At 39.6% G+C, this 16,218-nt stretch overlaps 1 protein-coding gene across 1 annotated transcript in view; it reads left to right on the top strand.

Annotated features, from left to right (window-relative positions):
• Positions 1–16,218, top strand: part of SPOCK1 (SPARC (osteonectin), cwcv and kazal like domains proteoglycan 1) — a 311,125-nt gene that overhangs the window by 244,978 nt on the left and 49,929 nt on the right. Inside the window, exon 5 of the mRNA XM_086470913.1 lies at positions 4,929–5,043. Coding sequence (XP_086327039.1) covers positions 4,929–5,043 — 115 coding nt within the window. The remainder of the gene's footprint in view (positions 1–4,928; positions 5,044–16,218) is intronic.

Genomic DNA, 16,218 nt, shown 5'->3' with positions numbered 1-16,218 from the left:
TTTAACCTCATGTTCCAATTTTTATTCTTTTGAGAAAGGGACTTCATGGTACTTTATCTTCATCGTGTGTATTGTGTCTGCTAGTTCCTACATACTCCCACTAACAAAAATATGCTTCTCTCCTTTATAATTCACATTTCAATTCATGACAGAAGCAATAGAAGTTTGGAAGCTAATATTTATTAGCATTTGTTATCTTTTATTAGCATAAATACAAGAAATTTTAAATGATAGATATTGTCTTAGGAATTTTATGCATGAAGACCAAGTCAGGGTCTCAGAGTGCCTCCCCTCTGCAGAACAGTGGTTAAAGCACACTCTCCCCTTATCCCCTTCCCTGGTGTTTGCTACCGAGGCTGTGAGATCGCCCAGGATACTGAGCCTGTGTTGTATCAGTGCTCCCACTGTCTGTTCTCTCTGTGGCCCTGCCAACAGGAGCAAGGTTAGGCACATGGTATGTCCCAGCCCACCTGGGGCACCTGCAGCAGATTCTCAATTACATCTGCGTTCCCGATGGAAGGTGCTGTCAGGGCTGGGATGTAGCAGTGTTTACGCTATATTTTGTAATTAGAATCCCAATGAAGAAATGCACCGCTATGTCGCTACCGAGTGAGGTACCAGTCTTCATCCCAGCACGTGAAGTTAATGCATCGAATGTTGCCAGCGTGCACCAAGTCCACCTCTGCTGGTGGGAGCGTTTGTTGTTGCAGTGTAGCTGCCTGCTCGCCTCCCCTGGTGGAGGAGCATTAGCTGACCTCAGCAGGGACCGCTGGGCATCTGCTGGTGGCAGGAGTCCCTTCCGAAGTTGCTGCCTCGCCTGTAGCTGACTGGCTGCCAGAGGGAGTTTCAGCTCTGCAGCGGAGCACGGAGGTGCCCATCACTCCATGCCAGCCGGGAGGCAGCTCGCCTGCCTGCTCCCTGCCCACGCGCCTGATGGCCTGCGTGCCTGAGCGCCGCTGGCCCCTGTTTCACCCCGCTGCTTGGCTGCATTTTGAGCAAATACGTGAGTTGCTTGTGTCAGGGTGCAGAGCTGTTCAAGGCATTAAGGTGGTCTGGAGGCTGTACTAAGCTGTCCACGTAGTCATTAGTCAAATATACACCCTTGTGTAAAAGATCACAGTATTATTCAACAGTATTAGTTGTGTACAGGTTAGATCAAAAACTGGCTGCCAAAAGTTGAAAGCCAGTATAAAGACAGAGATATGCTGTTTTATTACATCATTAAAAAATATCTAGATTCTACTCTAGCAGGGCTAGAGACTGACAGACAAGAATAAAATAGCTGCGAATAAATTTTATGTAGCTATTTTCTTTCTCCCTCAAATGTGGATGCTTATGCAAAACACATTGCTGTAGATTCACTGACAATAAAGAGGGAATCATTACACGAGTAGTGGATTCTCAGGGGAACACTTTAGCCAAAACATACTCTGCAATAATTTCCCACATCTTAGTTGAATAAATTAATTTATGAATATTCCATGAATATGTTCAACCGTTTCTCCCCTCATATATTTTACTGATCTCCATATACGTTTAACAACAAATAACAGAGCTACTTTTCCATTTGCAGTAAAATAGTTTAGAGATGTTTATGTGGGCCTTGGGGTTCGTAGTAAACAAATGCAGTTCAAGCGTCAGGGAGGTAGCAGAGAAACACAAAGCTTGGCAGGACCCAGGGAGCTGTACTAGGAGAAAAGCTGAGCAGAGAGTCACGGCATATCTAGTCATACCACCAGTGAGATGAGTTCCCTGAAAGCAGAGGGAGCAGCCCTAGGCTGTGAGTCTGCTCCCAGTAGATCCTGTGTAGAATCACTGGAAGGAGCTTTATGGCTCATGTCTGCGAACATCGTAATGTTCTTTTGCTGCTCATAGTTGGATCGTTCCCTCAATTATTATGTTTGTCCTGTACTGTGTATCTTTTTATTTTCATGTGAGAAGGAGCTGAGGATGGCAAAAGGAAAGAGAGCATTTGATTTTTCCCCACAAAAATAGAAATGCAGTGTCCATGACATGGGGAAAACCAACAGGCTCCTCCTAGACTGTAGATCCAGTGGCAGAGTAGTCCGAAAGCTTCATTATTGATCTGCAAGACATCGTCTATGGCCACTCTGCCTCTGAATATCACTTAGCTTGGCTTAGGCAATGTCATTAAAACCAAAGTTGAGCTACTTATGTGGGTTATTGCCATGAGTAAGCACATCATCACATGGAAAGTATGATATCTCCATGTTTTCCTTTCAGGAAAGGAAAAAGTTACACACAGTGATTAGGTGTTAAATTAGGATAATAGTGATTACTTTTCAATACTTAAAAGAATGTTCTTTTATCATGCTTCCTCAACACCAAGCTGCCACCCCAGTTCTATACGTATGCAAACCAGCATCCCAAACTCAGAGGGTGGGAAGATAATGTGGTTAATCATAGGTGTAAATTTACTCACATGTGACTGCACCATTGTGATCGTCAAGTTCAGCTCTCCTTCTTGCCCTGCATATTCCGATCACAGAGACAGCCCTTTTAAAGTAGTTTCTCCTTTGATTTATTCAGAGCTTTTTGGTTGTAATTTTTATCAATCTTAAGGAAAACTGAGGAAAAACTTGCCTCGCTGTTTCCAAGTGTAAAGCTCGCTCTTTCTTAACTGCACGTAATAACGGGCTTGAAATAGGCCTTACCATCGTAAAGGTGGTATTTGAAGTATAATTGCTAATGCTTAGATACGTAATTTACATTTATTATGCATAATAAAGTATGTAACTAATTGATGTTCTGTAAGGGATTAAAGGATCAACTCCAGCTGCAGAAATATTTCTGCCTATGTTCTCAGTAACATATTGACTGTAAGAACATGCTGCAGAAAGAGTCGTTGCCTTCAGGACTGTGTGCTCAGAAGTGTTCTCCTTTCCTTCTGATGTTCTTTCTCTCGTGTTTGTGTTCTGTCTGAACAGCATAGATTAAGCAAGTGTATTTACGGAGCAAACAGATGAAACATAAGTACATATATTCCCTTTAGTCTTGCAGGAAATTAGTGTAAAGCACAACCTAAGCTTGCACATGTTTGTGGCCATGCGTTTTCTAAATTGGAAGGGCAGAACATCACACAGAGTGTGCAACCACCAGGGTGCATTGACGTTCAGAATGGCCGGGAGATAATGTCAACAGAATAGGATGTAGGCACAGGATAATGGTTTCCTGCTGTTAGATTAAAGCCTGGGCAAAGATGAGCCCTTTTAACGAAAACAAACAGAGGTAAAGCCGAGATATTTGTCGTACTTTCAAAGCAGGAGGCGTTTATCTTGTAACAACATCCTGTTCTCTTCTGGCTTCCACTGTACCGAAATAACAGAAGATGATGCTGTGATTTTCAGCAGCAGCTGTTGCTAGATGAGCTCCAGTTGCCCACTGCATCCTCACTGGGTGACACCATGGTCCTGTGCTGTGTGTCCTTCGGCCTTCAAAAAAGCTGCACGTTTCAAAACGCGTTGTGTCACGCTGCGTAAGCATGCTAGCCTACTTCTAAACAACAACAAAAAAAGAATCAATCTATAATTTAGATTTATCAAAGGGATTTTACAGCCCAACATTTCCAATTTCCCCTGGCAGGAGGCAGTCTCTGCAGGGAGGAGCACCAGCCTCAGCGCTGTGAGCAAAACTCCCCCTTGCATTGGAAGCCTTCAGATTCTGATCTGGTAAAATCAGCGCTTGAAGATGACAAAAAAAAAAAAAAAAGGAACTGAATTCAGTTTATTAGGTATCAAGCCAAAGAGAACGCCTCGCACATTTTTGTTCCTGCTTCTGCGTGCTGTTTTCTTTTACTCCATTTTATTAGTACGTTAGTCCAGTCTCCAGCGACCGTGCTGCTGGGCACAGTGTGGGGAAGATATCCTTCGGGCAGTAGCTGCAGAGAGGACAACTACACAGGCAGAAAGCTCTTGGAGGAAAGTCAGCACTAAAATATATGTAATGCGAACAGCAAAGGCTATGAATAGTCAGTATGTCATAAATCAGGGCTTTTTAACTAGCATGCTTTTGCAATATTAATTCTGAGTTGTCTCGTTCGTCCTATACTGCACATGTCCTGCTGTCCTAAATGGTTTGAATGCGGTGACTGTCAAGAGGTGCTGTAAATTATCTGCTGAGGTTTTAGGGAAGGGAAAGGAACAAGTAACAATACACAGATATAGGGAACTACACTGTACTGCTCGTAGTTTAATCATCACACTTCAGTTTTACGATTTTGTTGTATTTCTGGAGTTGATTGCATGATGGATGGCTATTTTTACGGATGCTACTGTTAAGGCAATTTATCGGTAGGAGTAATTTAAAATTTTCTCCTTATTCAGAGAAGCTGATGTATTGAAGGGCCTGTCTCATCAGCTGATGAGCTGATTTCTCACTATTGTGAGGACTGGTGTATTTTCACAGATGTTATTCAGACCAAGCCCCTTGCTTGCAGGGGAAGTTGAGAGCTCCCAGCTCCTCAAAAGACCAAACTAATAAATCAGTAGTGGTAACCAGTGATAAATGGCATGATTTCACGCCTGAAACATGGTAATGCAGCATAAGAAACACACGGGATTCTGGAGGTTTGTATTTTGTTCCTAGCTCTGCCACTGATCTCTTAGGCGACCTGGAAAGAATTGTTTCAACTTTCTGTGCTGCAGATTCCATATATTTTATCATGGAATAATAACAACACTTTACAAGGCACATTTAGAAGTGCCGTGCAAAACTCTGCATAGGAAGTAGCTATTAATGTTGTTATCTGTAATAATAAAAACAATGGCATTTTCAATAGAGGCTGAAGTTTTGCAATCTATCCAACACCATTACTGCTAAATGCAATTTCTCTTTTAATTCACAGCTGCTGCTTTTATATCTTGTCCTAATTCAAAACATATTCTTGCTTTTTTTTTTTATGATTCTAGTGCAAGTTGGAGTTTCATGCATGTACTTCTGGCAAAACCATCACAGCTCGATGCGAAGGGCCCTGTCCTTGCCTTCCAGGACCTGAAGGTTCAAAACACAAGATGGAGAAGACTGGTAAGTTGGGCTGTTAATGGCATTATAGCAGATTAATTGGTTCCTGCTATATTCTTAGAAAAATGAAAGAAAGCCATTTCTTAACTAATAGATTTTATACTAACGCTTTCTGAGAAAAAGCAAAGGTACAGCTAATCCTTTTCTAAACATGCAGTGCTTTCAAACATCTTAACTGCTGCAAAAGTAACGCCCACTTGATCAATTCTCACGGGAAAGCTGAGATCTGGCTAAGGATTCTCATTTTTTAGTGAATTTATTTTAAATGACAACATTGAATCATTGTAAAAGATAGAAAAGAAAAAAATATTACTTGATGGCTCATTACCTCATAAATTAAAAGAAATAATCAGTAGCCTGTGTGTTAACCAAAAAGTCATTTAAAGTCACACATATATATTACATGGAATCTGAAATATCACTTTAATCTTTATTGTTATCAATGTTATCATTAGAAGTCAAATATATATTAAATAGGTATATGTATCTGTATTTATATATGAAATTGTTTCAATAACAAACTCGTTGCAAATGGAGTTATACAAAACTGAAGGCTGGAGTCTCGGCACAAATGGCCATTTTCCCTGCTGGCTCGCCAGTGAGTTCTCTGTTTAGCTCTGAAAGCCAGGTGAGCTAATTCACTCCCCCAGGTCTTTTCCGAGGAAGTAAGCAGGAGCTGTCTCAGAGTGCCCTCATCCAAAGGGAATTAGTTCTCGCAAAAGAGACTGACTGAACGCTGAAGTCCAGCAGCAGAGCAAGTGCCACAGCCAGGTTCTGCCGAGGAGTTTCCACCCTGCTATGGGGAAGGCCCTTTGGAAGGGAAGAGTTGTTGCTAGTGGGTATGGTTTCTTGGTAGGAGTGCAGGTGTGCTGGTGAGAGCAAAGCGAATGCTAGCCTGTTTTCAAGTACAGTGCAGTCTGCCCTCTCTTGGGAGGAGAGCTGAGGGTTAACTCCCTGAGAGCTGCTGGGGTCTCTGCATTAGGAGCTCACAAAGCCAAAGCAGTGACTTACAGCGTTTGCTCTGTCATGTTGAGCAGTGAAATGTGTTTGTTTGCCTTGTGCACCACATGGAATATAAAAAAGATGAAGCTTTAACAACGGTCTGTTTGACCCAGAATATCTGTGAACATCTCTTCGCTCTTACTCCTCCCCACTGTGGACATGATCCATCAGTAGCAGGCACAGAAACAGGAAAAAAAACTTTAAACAGCACTCCTTGGGTTAGTTCAGGCCCTGTTGCTTCAGCTGAAAACACTGTTGATGCTGGTGGTGGTGCTCCACATACTGTATCCTCTAGCACAGCACCAGTTGTTGCATTAGGCCTCCATCTACTTTCTAGAACAAGAAGTGATTCTCCAGCCTAGACTTTGAAAATTCAGGTTTATTCAATTTTTTTGCAAATCACGGACATTTTTCTGCATGGCTATCAAACTTCGGTGAAGTGTTTCAGATAGCAAGGTTCTGAAATCAATATATAACTGTAATAGTGCTTTATGTGGCTTGAATTTTTTGGTTACAGTATACCCATGGATAAATGGCCTTATTCATATTTTCTATTTCTTGTAGCCCTTATCAGGCTACAAGAAATATTTCTTTGTCTTTGCCCTTTCTATTTCTTTGCCCTTATCAGAAAGAGTATCAGATTAATAAATCTTCAGTGACATTTTAAGCTTACAATTTCATTCACACAAGAGAAAAAAGATTCTAATAACCCTTATCTTGATAAATGCAATTTGACAGGGTGTATGTATTCTGAAACCCAGGCTTTTGTTTTGCTTGACTCAAAACTTTCAACTCCAGCCAACAGAGCATTAATTTAATGGCTTGGGTGATCTGCAGAGCAACTTTCCTGAAGGCTTTTTCAAGAGGGCCAACTTGAACTTACAGCAATCCTGCCATTGCCCTGGCGACCAGGGTATTAAATGCCTCAATTCTGCCATCTTCAGTGTGACACGGAGAGAGTGCTCTGCCTCCTTCATGGAGCTAGGTTGCCTGGGAAATAAGGGAAATCATTGCCACCTGTGTGTGGAAATATTCAAAACACTGAAGACACTAGTCATCTGCATTGAGGGTAGGCAAAGAAACTGCTCATGAGCCTGATTATAGTGTTACAAGCAAAATACCTGTACAGGCATGGGAGTGGTTGTGTGTGTGCATATATATGCATGTGCAAAAAAAAAAATTAGAGCAGTGTAATATTTTGGTTTATCACTGTCTCTTTCTTTTTGGGGTTAGGTGCTGAAAAGGATTTGATATTAAGTAGCAAATAATCAAAGGGGCTTTCTAACTTGCTTTATCTTAAATTTTCTTCTGGATCTTTGAATGTGCCAGTTAAAGACTTCCTTTAACTTACTTCCTCGGTCTCCTTTCTTCAGGCATTCTCCAGTTGACCCACTGAGTGTAATGGAAGCTCAAACAGAATATTTCAGTTTGTCAGTCTTTTAACAAAGAGCTCCCAGGAGTTTCCATGAGAAAACATGAGTAAATTCTATATACTGGTATAAATTTTATCCAGGTGCAATTTTAGCAGCATCTGAAGAGGGATTTGGTATTGTGTGTGTCTGCCCTTTACAGCCTGGAAGCCAGCCAGCTTTCCTTAGGTTTAGAGGAGAATTACGAATTCTAATCGCTGGTTGCAAAAAAATGTCCATAGCATTGCTTTCCTAAGTCTCCTTTATTTGCTCAACAAGTAGCGTTCACCTGGCTTTGGAGAAATAAGCCCTGACTAGTATCTGAGGTGACATGTGTGAGATGTACATAGCAATCACATGGCAGAGCGTGGCAGTCCCCTGAAGCCTGGTTGCGGCAGCACTTGAGTGATTTCCCCAATCTCCAGACCTCTCAGTCTGGAGCTTCTGACTAGTATTTTGGTTATGTAGTGCCTTAGTGTTTTCTCTAGTCTTCACACGAAATTATTTTTATTTTCCTCATATAATACAATAGTATTGTTAATATTGCTGAATTGGTATAAAAATCATTAGTTTGATTTCTCACTTAAAAATGTGTATAGAAGAACTGCGTAGACAGCTGGGACTTGGTTTCTGCTCCTTATTTAGTTGCCAAGTTTGTGAAATCCATTCAAATACAGCATAATCTTAAGTAGAAAATGATAGAGCGCTAAACCTCATGCCTCATACAGACATGTCAGTGGAAAAATACTAAGGAGAATTACAGTGCCATTGCTTCCAGCAAAATGGAAATGCAGCTCTTAAAGCTACCGCATAAACTTTTTTATGCCTATTATACAACAAGGTTAAATGTATGTGGTTGTGAACTTCCAATTTGAAGACAGTTTGCATTAATCTTTACACATTCATTCAATCATATTCAAATATTATTCCATAATAAATTACTTTCAGAAATTAAAAATGTAAAGGAACATTTAATTTCCAGAGTACTGTAATTCTAAATGTCATGACCTTTTTTTATATACGCTTGTGAATAAAATTGGCAACAGCATCAAAGAAAAGCAATCTAAGTGTATGTGCTTGGAGGTAACAACTGACTGCTGTGTCTGAGTCGTATTCCTTCCTCCTCCCTGGGCTCCTTCAAAAACATGTCTGCTTTGAGGATGAAAATCAAGACTAATAATCATGTTAAAAATTGAAATTCCTTATATAGTGCTAACTGGTACCATGGAGACGTTAATAAAATAACATAAATGCTAGCAAAAGAAAACTACACCAGAATTATTACCTTTAATGGCAAATGAGAACAATATAATCTTTCTACCATAAAGTTAAATCTTTGAAGAGATGGCAGGATCGTGTTCTTTATTTTCTTAAAAGGAATTTTGAGTCAGAGTCTGAGAGGTAGAAAACAGGACTCTGTGAGGGTACTAATCGAGGATTTGGAAAAGAAGACAACCCCTAATGCTTTTTCTTTTTGAGGCCCATTTAGATTCCTTTGGTTTATCAAAACACTTGATATGCTTCATTATTCACAGCAGTATCCCAGCTTTACAATATGCTTCCCTGATAGCCACTGATTTTAAACTCAGATACCCAGAGACAAAGGTTGAGCTGCAATTTGCCCTGAGGTTAGCTGCCCTTTCAGAGTGTATGTGCCCTTTTATCTGACACTATAAAATGAATAAGGCTATAATTTCAACGAAAGAAAAGGACTGGTAACTGACTCTTAGTGGCTCCTAAGTGGCAGAAGTTATTTAAGACAAAGTCCTGTCTGCTGGTGGTTTTCACGTACCTCTTTCCAAAAGCTCTGCAACATTAGAGTTCTCATCAAGTGTAACTTATTTTGACGGTAGCTGAAGGTTCTAAAACGCCTCTGTAAACAAAGGACTTCAGATGAGAAACAAACAGGTTTAGTTCTTCAGAACCTACTGGCAAGGGAAGGTATTTTTCCCTTGAATGTGCAGTTCGTTCTATCAAAAAAACAACATTGTGCAGTGATTGGGGCATCTTTTGGCAAATGTGAATTCACAGTTGCCATAATGTGGTTCTGTTGGCTTCCCCCGTACCTGTGTGACTCCTGGTTGTCACATGGGTTAGCGGTGGAGTAGCTCAGGCAGGATGGTAAATGTTTAACAGCATGTCAGGGCCTTTTCTGACTGTACCCTCTTTTTATGTGCTCTAAGAAGCTGAGTGCTATACTCGCCACATACTAGTCTTCATTTGTTGTCATCAGAGTTGCAGAGCCACTGGAGCGTGAATGGATGCAGTAATTCAAAGTAGGTTTATCCCGATCTGTGCATTGTGTCTTTTTGACCTTGCAGAAATGCCCAAGGCAACTTCTAAGATAATGCTATTATCTTGATAAGGGAAATGTAAGGTCAATAAGCAGAAGCAAATATATTCAATTATACTGAATGTTGTTAAAATTTCTAAAGGAAACGAAGAGAACATTTTTAAGTTAGAGGAATAGGTCTTGGCAAGCTCGATCAAGAATCTACCTTGTTTAGGGTATAGTTTGGGATATGAATTCTAGCATTTAACTACCAGCCCTGTTGGGTGTGATGGATGAGAAGGTCTAATGTTCCATTCCTTTATAAAAAGAGCACTCAGTGCATGAAGTTCGCTTGAAGAAATTCCCAAATGAGTTGTATCACTTCTTGTGCCTGAATGACTGACAACTAAAAGCATTTAAAGTCTTGGGACTAAGTCTTTCTTTGAAATCCACTTTCAGCAAATATTTCTGTTTCAAATTGCTGTTCACGAGTTTTCATGACTGCAGAGTGCATCGTTTTAAAGTTTATGAAGATGAAGTATGGTTGAGTTGAAATTGATTCCTGGGTTTGAATTGCCAAGAAATTCTTCGTCTTGTTGCTTTAGCTTTGAAAAAAGACTGCTTCTGACACTGAATTTCCATGTGGATTTTTAAATGACCTATTTGAGTCTGAAACTCTGATAATGGTAAAACAAAAACATACTAAAATTAAGATTACCAAGAGTTTCAAAGCTTTAGTGTGTCTCATTAGAACTAGGAGGGAGAGTTTTAGCTGTTTTACAGACAAAAAATTGTGTTTCTTCAAACCAAAGAGTAACTATCAGTGCAGGGCAGATATAAGGACATGGCAGACAGTGATGTGTGTTCCAGACACTAACATGTTCCTTCTCTGGACTTCATCATTAAAGAGTAGGATTATTAGCTCTCAACTATGTAGGATCTGATATTTTTGGTCCAAAATTTTCTGTATAAATACTGCAATTCAGTCTTAATTTGTTACATGATGACATTACCTTGCCCAAGTAAATCTGAGTTATGTAGTAACTGTAACTAAGAATTATAATAATTATTATTATAATCAGTGTTGCTGTTACTTTGCCTGCAAGCTTTCACACAAGCAGATCAGTCTTTATTATTCCTTTCCTGAAAGCACGAAAGATTAACTTTTTTCATTTCTGCTAGATATTGTCTGTGAGTAGTAAAGTGGCTGCACCCAGTTAATATTTGATTAAAACAAAGTGAGAAGCAGGCAAGAATAGATACCTTTGCTCTTCATGGATGGCTATTACCATCACCCCCTCCTATCAGAAGTAAAAGCAAATAGCTTCAAGATTGAGGCAGCAAAATCACCTTCTTGCCAGGGTCAGAAGGAAGAGCAAAGTAACGGTGGCTGGGGATGTTTTGTTCTGCTGCTTGACCTCACATGCATCTTCCTTTTGTGCAGCAGACAAGAGCAGGAGCTTATGAGGGAAAGGCTGCACATTCTACATGTACTTATTTCACAGGAAAAGTTGTACTTTTGTTATGTTAAATAGAATGTACAATCTGGCCGCCAAATGAATAAGATGTTCACATGCTGAAAAGGAATTAGAGCAGAAAAGCTAATAATGTGAATGAGAACATGTTAATTGATTGACATACAAATGCTAGTTTTTCCTGAGATGTTTTTTATCTTCCTACACCACATCGCTCTGGTATCTTCTATACCTGTGAAGGTGTGTTTTATCAGAACTCACATGCAGAGCTAGCCTTGGAGTAGCTCAGGAAGGACCCATTAAATGCAAGTGTGTTTACTGTAGCTCAAAAAGCTGGTAATGCCCTTCTAGGAGGTTTGATTGAGAGGTCGCTCAATCAAGAGTTGAGGGCCCAACTCTACTGAAAGGAAGTGTTGGTGTGATTGTGTGGTTAATACTTAACCATGTCCACAAACTACAGAGGATTGCTTAGCAAAGCTTGGTGTTTGTGACTCCCTACCGGGGTAGGAGGTCCTCCGTGCACTCGGTACGTATGAGGCTTTTTCTAGTCCATTTTGAAAATCTGATCATCCTGAAGCGTTTATAACTGAGCAATAGATGTTGCTGAATTGGAAACATTAAAACTGCTGCTATTTATATCACTCTGAAATTATATCACTTACATTCCCATCAAATCGTACATCTTCTTTGCATTGATTTCTAGGCTAGCTACGTATAATAAGGTGATCAATAGTAGTTACTGCTTCCCTTCAAATTCAGAGAAACATCTTTAATCAATGTAATTTAACCTCAAAAGCATCCAAAATTTTTATAATGACTTTGCTGTGTTGCAGAAGCAAAGCAGAAGGAATTTCCATGGTGTACAATTAACAAGTCATCATGCAGAACAGTTTCAGGTATTGCAACCCCCTTGAAGATAAATCACGTGCAGAATCTTCTAGGGTTTGGTGGGGTTTTTTTAGCAAATTAAGACAGACCTTGTAAGGCCTTACGATAAGTAGCTATCACACCTTAAAATTATGGTACTTCCCTGATGAAGGCAAGGGGGCGTCTGGAATCATGTAGATCAGCTTAGAAGCCAGCTAATTTTGTAAGGCTTCCTTTTAAATATTTTCATGAAAACAAGAATGTGGAAGGCAAAGGCACAGTATAACCTTGTATGCAAAGTATTGCCCCATTCTCTCCCAAAATCAGCTGATACACCTACTTTGAGGTGGAGCTGATAGTCAGCTTCCATAGGGATTGCATGCATCAGGATCTACATGAAGACAGCTTTTAATATTCCTTTCTTTGAAGAAAAGATAAGGCTTGGTATCTATATTCCAAATTTAGAAAAAAACTACTGGGAAAAAAAGAAAGTAAAGAATGCAGAATGTAGCCATCAAGAAACAAAAGACATTCGTCATGCCAGGAAGAGAACTGGGAGAAAGGTACTACATATAGTTAGGTCCTACATATAGTTAGATTTAAACTAGACACAAAACTTATTTTGAACCTATGCGTTTTTCTAGGTCCTAGCAAATAGTTCTCAATAATCTTTTTTTGAGATGCTGCACTTTTTCCTATAGTGATAGCTGAAGATATGCATTTCTTGGCAGTTTTCATTGTTTGAAATTAAAAAAAAAGTAAATTACTTAATTATCAATTAAAAAAGCAACTTGTGCTGCTAGTTGAGCCTTGCCACTGGGAACGCTTGTATTCAGTGGTTACTGCTTGAGTAAGTAGGTCCGTTGTCTTTGGTGAATGAGGTAATCTGACTACATTTGAGAATATCAATATTTGTAATACAAGGTCTTTGGCTATTTATAGAACTTATGTGGTATTTTTTCTGTTCTTAAATACAACTGACTGTGGCTGTATAATTAGCCAGCACGTAATGTGAATTGTAAACTTTGTAATGGACAAAATAATTCTAAATTTCTTTGTCACAAATATGCGAGCATCATATTTTAGGATATAGGTGTGAACAGTCATAATGGTACAGCTGAATGGCTCAAATCTTCACAAAGAAAGAATATAAAGAGATTGCAAACATCGCATCAGAAATCACTTCCCAGTTTGAGCAAATACTATTGGATTTTTCACAACCGTTCATGCTGCACGTACTGAGGTTTTGAATTATATGTGCAAAGTATTTATACACTGAAAATGAAATGCATATTTTCAGGCTGCTGCATTTCCCATCATAGTTGTGTTGTACAGGAGAATTGTCTGCTCAAAAAGCTTTGTTAGGCTTGAAGGGTCAATTCAGGTTTAAACCTATGATACCTGAATGCTTTTTTACCAAAGAGTATAAATTAATATATTTTTAGTACTTTCAACAATTATACATGGAAAGCACTCGGGTGTATACGTGAAGCCTGCTTTGACATGAACTTGAAAAGGAGAAAGAATTGTGCCCTGTAGAAGTTGTTTTGCATTTGTTCTTGCTCTGAGGTTTTGGAACTCAGCACAGAAGCATTGATCATAGCAGACCCCAGACAGATAACAAGTTAGGGACGACACCATCCATTGACTAGCTGTCACTTCTTCGGCATGATCTTCCTTGGATTTGATCAAATTACAGCAGGCTCCAAAATATAACAGACAACTTCTGCATTAGAGGCAAAAATGACAGAAAGGAGGAAAAGGCAGCACAAGAAGCACCATACTGTTCGCCTTGCTTCTTTCAGGTGCTTGCTGAAACAATGTTGACTGTCGTAACATCATCACTGCCGGCTGGATTTGCACTTTTCGTAAATGCATCTCTTTAACGAGGTGACGTGCTGATAGAATACCATTGAGCCAGAATTCCTGTCATAATTTTTTTGAGGTTGAACTGGGACATGAGACATAACTCTTCATCATTGCTAAATAAAGACTAATCCCAGACAGCAGCAGGAGGCAGGAATTGCATAAAAAATAACTGTGTCATGGTGTAGTTATATTAAAAACAGTAGGATTTTTTTAAAATCCTTTTGAAACCTTATGAAAGAAAATTTTGAGGCTGTGCTACTTCTCTGGCAGCTCTCTTGTGGCTGAGGCAAGTCCTTATGTTTTCATAAGTGTTTGTAGCTGTACTGTTACCCCAGGCTGAGCAGTGGATATGGGTTTCACCCCTTGCCCAGGAGGTCACCACCTCAAATGGCACTACTATAAACAAATGGATTTGGTGGATCTGCCCCGTATAGCCAGTAGCTGTGGATTCCTTACTTCCACATTAAATTCCATATGGAGGCTCCAGAGCTGCAGCGGGCAAGGTCTGTGCCAGCATGGGGCAGGCACGAAGCTGCGGAGGAATGAGCCAGGCCAGCGCAGGAGGTGGCTACCTTGCAGGGACGCGCTGAGCCACGCGGGTTAGCTGGCAAGCCCAAAGCTCAGCAGTCACGCAGCTGGTGTGAGCGAGAGAGGGGCTGATGTTTCTAGCGTGGACAAGCCTGGTTGAGGCACCCAGCTGAGCAAACCCAAATCTGAGCTGGGCACAGGTCCCAGGGGCAGTGTAGGCACGACGTGTGTGGCTGACCCTGCAGGTAACTTCCTGCTTTGGTTTGCAAAGGCTAAAAATGCCACTGGGGTGTATAAACCCACAAAACAGAGTTAAGAGCGTGCTTAGACAGCTCGATCGTAATCAGAGTTTCATAAACACTTATTAAACTAAATGTTAAAATGGCTATTGATTTTTTTTATTTTTTTATTTTTTTTTACCATAAAGAAAAGGTTAGAAAATGACAGACATAGAAAACACTTAGCATCACCAAGTAACAATAATTTTCAGACAAGACATAATTTGATTTTTGGATTGCCAACAGAAAACCGTTGAAGTGGCACACTGGGTTAATAGAAACACCGTCTAGGAACAGCAGGTGTTTGTGTGCTGATAATGATAATTAGAGCACTAAAATCTCTCTCATCATAAACAAGAACAAATAAATAAGACTGGTTTCATATAGGTTTTTTTTTTCTCATGGATATTGATTTCTGCATTTTGGGGAATATTTCACTGACATTTAATACGAGAAAAAGTTTGTAAAATCTCCAGAAATCTGACAACAAAATAAACTATAGTGCTAATCACTGCAATGTTAAGCTAAACATCCCTAGTGTGAGGGGGAAAAAAAAACACCAACAACAAAACAACTTTTCAATAAAATATAAGAGAAAATAAGACTTTTGGCATTTCAAATGCATCTTTTTCTGGTCGGTTGGTTGTTTCCTTATTATCTTAAGGACTAAATTCCATCTTTGGTTACTTCAGTATAGATCTGGAATAGTTCCATCACCAATGTTGAGCTAGTGGACTTTGGTAAAGTTATTCTGAGTCTATGATGGTATAAATGAGTATAGACTAGAGACTAATTGATTGTTCCAGAGAGTTTGTTGCTTTTTATGCAGCATTGTGTCAAATTAGTTTTGATTTTTTTCTGTTTCTAATTCTCTGTTTATTAGTGCAGAAGAAAGGAGATGGTGTTTAAGGTATCACCATCTCATACCAAACATATATATATGCTTACATATTTTACAGCTTTAGCTGTCCCAACAAGGACATTTCTACATTTATTTTCCTCTAAAGAAATGCATTTTTTATAATTCAGTTTAATGAATTCTTTGTAAATAATAAAAAAAAAATGTTATCTGCTTCTTGTAAAACAGATGTCTCTCCTTAGAGATGGGCTAGAATGAGAATCGGGTTCTGTATTTGTGAGTTACTAAAATCTGAACGATTTGGCTCAAATCCATTTCTGTCATGCAAGAGTCCATCATCCACACAGAAAACACTAAAATATCCCATAAGACAAAAAAATTAATGTCACTATTAGAGCAGCTTCTAGGCAACCACTATGGGATCTTTATGTTCCAAATGTTGAAATGTACATGTATTTAAGTTATTTTTTCAGATACAAGCTCAAACTCTGAAGACTGGGATTGGTCACTCAAAATTGCAGTTTAACCTTCCCTGCTAGTTGTCCAGCCTCTCTGGAGATCTCCTTGGGATTCTCTTGGACAGTCAGATCTGTATTTGGAGCTGAATTACAAAGCCTTA

This window comes from Leptosomus discolor, chromosome 10, assembly GCF_034619465.1.
Source record: "Leptosomus discolor isolate bLepDis1 chromosome 10, bLepDis1.hap2, whole genome shotgun sequence".
Taxonomy (NCBI): Eukaryota; Metazoa; Chordata; class Aves; order Leptosomiformes; family Leptosomidae; genus Leptosomus; species Leptosomus discolor.
Note: the sequence above shows the minus strand (reverse complement) of the source record. Positions and strands in the feature narration are given on the sequence as shown.